General features: G+C 50.9%; 2 protein-coding genes across 2 annotated transcripts in view; one reads left to right on the top strand and one right to left on the bottom strand.

Annotated features, from left to right (window-relative positions):
- Positions 1–1,584, top strand: part of CCDC63 (coiled-coil domain containing 63) — a 58,255-nt gene extending 56,671 nt beyond the window's left edge. Inside the window, exon 11 of the mRNA XM_011937094.1 lies at positions 1,380–1,584. Within this exon, the coding sequence (XP_011792484.1) occupies positions 1,380–1,525 (146 nt within the window). The 3' untranslated portion in view covers positions 1,526–1,584. The remainder of the gene's footprint in view (positions 1–1,379) is intronic.
- A 1,088-nt stretch (positions 1,585–2,672) lies between these two features.
- The window catches only part of MYL2 (myosin, light chain 2, regulatory, cardiac, slow), a 12,855-nt gene continuing 12,085 nt past the window's right edge, over positions 2,673–3,442 (bottom strand). Inside the window, exon 8 of the transcript XR_001001162.1 lies at positions 2,673–2,704. The gene's annotated coding sequence lies outside the window, so the exon portion shown is untranslated. The remainder of the gene's footprint in view (positions 2,705–3,442) is intronic.

The following is a 3,442-nucleotide window of genomic DNA, read 5'->3' on the forward strand; positions in this document are numbered from 1 at the left end:
TGTGTGTGTGTGTGTATATATATGTGCGTGTGTGTATATGTATATATATAGATATGTGTGTGTGTGTGTGTATATATATATTTTTTCTTTGCCAGTAGTCCTCAGTCAGGGGTGATTTACCCTTTATGGGACATTTGGCAATATCTGAAGATCTTTTTGGTTGTCACAGCTGAAAGTGATAGTGTTGCTGTCATCTAGTGGCCAAGGATGCTGCTAAAAATCTCACAATGCACAGGACAGCACTTCACAACCCTGATACGTAATAAGAGATATAAGACATCTGAGAGAGGGGGAGGGAGAGGGAGAGAAAGAGGAAGGCTCAGAGGCAGGAAGAGGAGGAGGAGGAGGAAGGGAGGGAGGGGCGATGAGAGAAAGGGAAGGAGGAAGGTTTCTAGATTATGCATAAAAAACCAGAGGTGTATAAGCCACCTGTTAAAGTGGATGATTGTGGATGGTGGTTTGCAGATAACGTTGCATTTCTAAGTTAAACAATTCTGTATTGTTTGAAATTTTCTCTTATAATGACTTTGCATGACTTTAGTAAGTAGAGAAAAAAATCAATTTTTAAAAAGCTGCCGCCATTTCTCTGAGCAGCATTTCAAGTGTGCCAAGGATGAAGGGATAGAACGCCAATAAGCACACGTGCACACACACACACGCACACAACACATGCGTACATACATGCACACACAGAGATCCTGTGTGTTTCAGCTGAAGAGACTGAAATGCGGCAGGAGTGAAAGCTAGGCCAGATGACACCCATCTCAGCACCACTGCCCTTTCAGTTCCTAAAAGGTTGGAGGGAGAGGTGGGCAGAGCTGCTGGTGGGTTGTCCTCACAAGGTCGGAAATGTACGGATACTGTCTTCACCTCTATTCACGGGAATGTTGATGAACTTTAGTTTCTCCCAGCCCACTGGCCTCTATGGCCTACAGGTGTGAATTAGAAGAGGGGCCACTTTTGGGTAGATTAATTAGAAAAAGGTGCCCCTTCTGGGTAGCTATGGCTCAGCAATCAAGTGGGGGCTGGATTTCAACCCATCCATCTACCCCTCTCCTCTAAGTGTCTTTGTGTAGTGCACATCCTGAACAACTGCACATGGTGGCCCTAACTCCTTAACATTAGACCAAATATTCGTCATATCCTTGTCTAGGAGGAAAACTAGCCATTGTCTGGGCAGCCCCGAGAAGTATATTTCTGTTCATTCTCCCCTCCTTGAAACCTGAGAATTTCCAGGCTCCACTCCCCAATGCTACGGAGGGATGCCAAACCAGGCTTGGCCATCCCTGCCTTGGGCAGAGAGACAGAGTCACTGGGCAGGAAGCCCGAGCCCTGGGTTTGATTTCCCAGCACCTCACACAAACCTGGTCTTGGTGCAGTGGAACAGCCCCTGGATCATGGCAGCCTTCGGCAGCTGATTCTCGACAATTATATCCTGAAGGAGAATCGGAGTAAGGAAGTGCGCGGAGACAGCCTGCCTGAGAAAGTGGATGACAGCAGGTTCAGGAAGAGGGTAACCATGTGAGGTGCATGGATGGGGCCACCTTTGCACAATAACTGAAAAAATAAATGTTTTGTTCTGTAGCCTCATGCCTGTCACACGCATTACTAAGGGCTTTGGGTGCTGGGGCCACCTCTGGGCTGGGACCGAGGAGCGAGAAGTAAAAGCGGGAACGGGGGTGGGAACCGTGTGAGGCCATGAAGGCCCCTGGACACCTCTGAGCTGGAGACCAACACAGGCCACCCCCAGACATGCGGAGACACAGATGCAGATGCGGCCCACCAGGCGCAACGGCCTAGCCCGGGGGCGGGGCCATGCTGGAGCCAAAGTGTGGGTCCTGAGACGCCGCTGGCCACCCGAGGTGTGGCCAACACTCGCAGATGGGAAGTGGGAGCTGGGGGCATGCTGGATCTGCTTCTGTGGGTGTGTCTGTGTGTACACGTGTGTATATCTGTGTTTCTGAGTCTGTGTCTCTGTGTGTATCTGTGTGTCTGCATATATGTCTGTGTGTGTCTCTGTATCTGAGTGTGTCTGTGTGTGTCTCAGAATCTGTGTGCATTTCTGTATGCCTCTGTCTCTGTCTCTGTGTGTCTCTGTGTGTGTGTGTGTCTCTGTGTATCTGTGTGTCTGTGTGTGTCTGCACCTGGTGTGTCTCTGTGTATCTGTGTGTGTCTGCGTGTCTGTCTCTGTGTGTCTGCACCTGTGTGTGTCTCTGTGTCTCTGTGTGTGTCTGCGTGTCTGTATCTGTGTGCATCTCTGTATGTCTCTGCATGTCTGCACCTGTGTGTGACTCTGTATGTCTCTGTGTGTCTGTATCTGTGTGTCTCTGTGTGTGTTTATGTGTCTCTGTATCTCTTTGTATGTCTCTGTATGTCTGTTTCTGTCTCTGTGTGTCTGCATGTCTGGATCTGTGTGCATCTCTGCATCTCTGTGTGTGTCTCTGTATGTCTCTGTGTGTCCCTGTCTGTGTGTCTCTGCGTGTCTGTATTTGTGTGTGTCTCTGTATGTCTCTGTGTGTGTCTCTGTATGTCTCTGTGTGTTCCGTGTGTCTCTGCGTGTCTGTATTTGTGTGTGTCTCTGTATCTTTGTGTGTATGTCCCTGCGTCTCTGTCTCTGTGTGTTCCGTGTGTCTCTGCATGTCTGTTCCTGTTCTTGGGATTCTCTTTCTTCTTTTTTTTTTTTTTTTTTTGACAGAATTTGGCTCTGCCACCCAGGCTGGAGTGATCTCAGCTCAGTGAGTGGTGCGATCTCAGCTCACTGTGTATCTGTGTGCGTCTCTGTATCTCTCTGTGTGTCTCTGCATGTCTCTGTCTCTGCGTGTGTGTGTCGTGGGTGAGCACGTCACTGCAGAGCTGAGTGCAGAGTGTCTTGCCCAGAACCACGCACTGCCCTGGAGTGTCCTGAGTCCCGCCTTCTTGGTGCCAGACTGCATCTCTGACCACAGGAGCCCGGGTATGAGGCTCTCAGCCTGGACCGACGCTGGAGTGCAGGGAGGCTGTGAGGGGCAAGGGTCACCACAGGGTGTGGGTGTGGGGCGTCCTGGGTCATGGGGTGGGGCCGTGACTCCCCTGGGTCCCTGCCCACGCAGCCTGCTTTGAAAGAGGCCCCAGGTCTCTGCAGCCAGGAGACAGTTTCGTTCATCCTGTCACTGGCTCGGCCCTGAGCTCCTGCCACGGGTGGCACTGTTGCCATTGTCAAGCCTTGAGGACTGGCCCTAACTGGCTCCTCTGGCCTCCTGGGCCCTTCTGCCTTCACTGTGACCCCAGCTCCACTCTCTCACCAAATTTCAGCTTGTTCTCATCATGTCATTGGCTTGGGCTGTGTTCTTAGGTTCTTGGGATTCTCTCTTTTTTCTTTTTTTTTTTTTGAGACGGAGTCTCGCTCTGTCGCCCGGGCTGGAGTGCAGTGGCCGGATCTCAGCTCACTGCAAGCTCCGCCTCC

The sequence above is a fragment of the Colobus angolensis genome, unplaced genomic scaffold, assembly GCF_000951035.1.
Source record: "Colobus angolensis palliatus isolate OR3802 unplaced genomic scaffold, Cang.pa_1.0 Scaffold10, whole genome shotgun sequence".
In the NCBI taxonomy this organism is placed as follows: Eukaryota; Metazoa; Chordata; class Mammalia; order Primates; family Cercopithecidae; genus Colobus; species Colobus angolensis.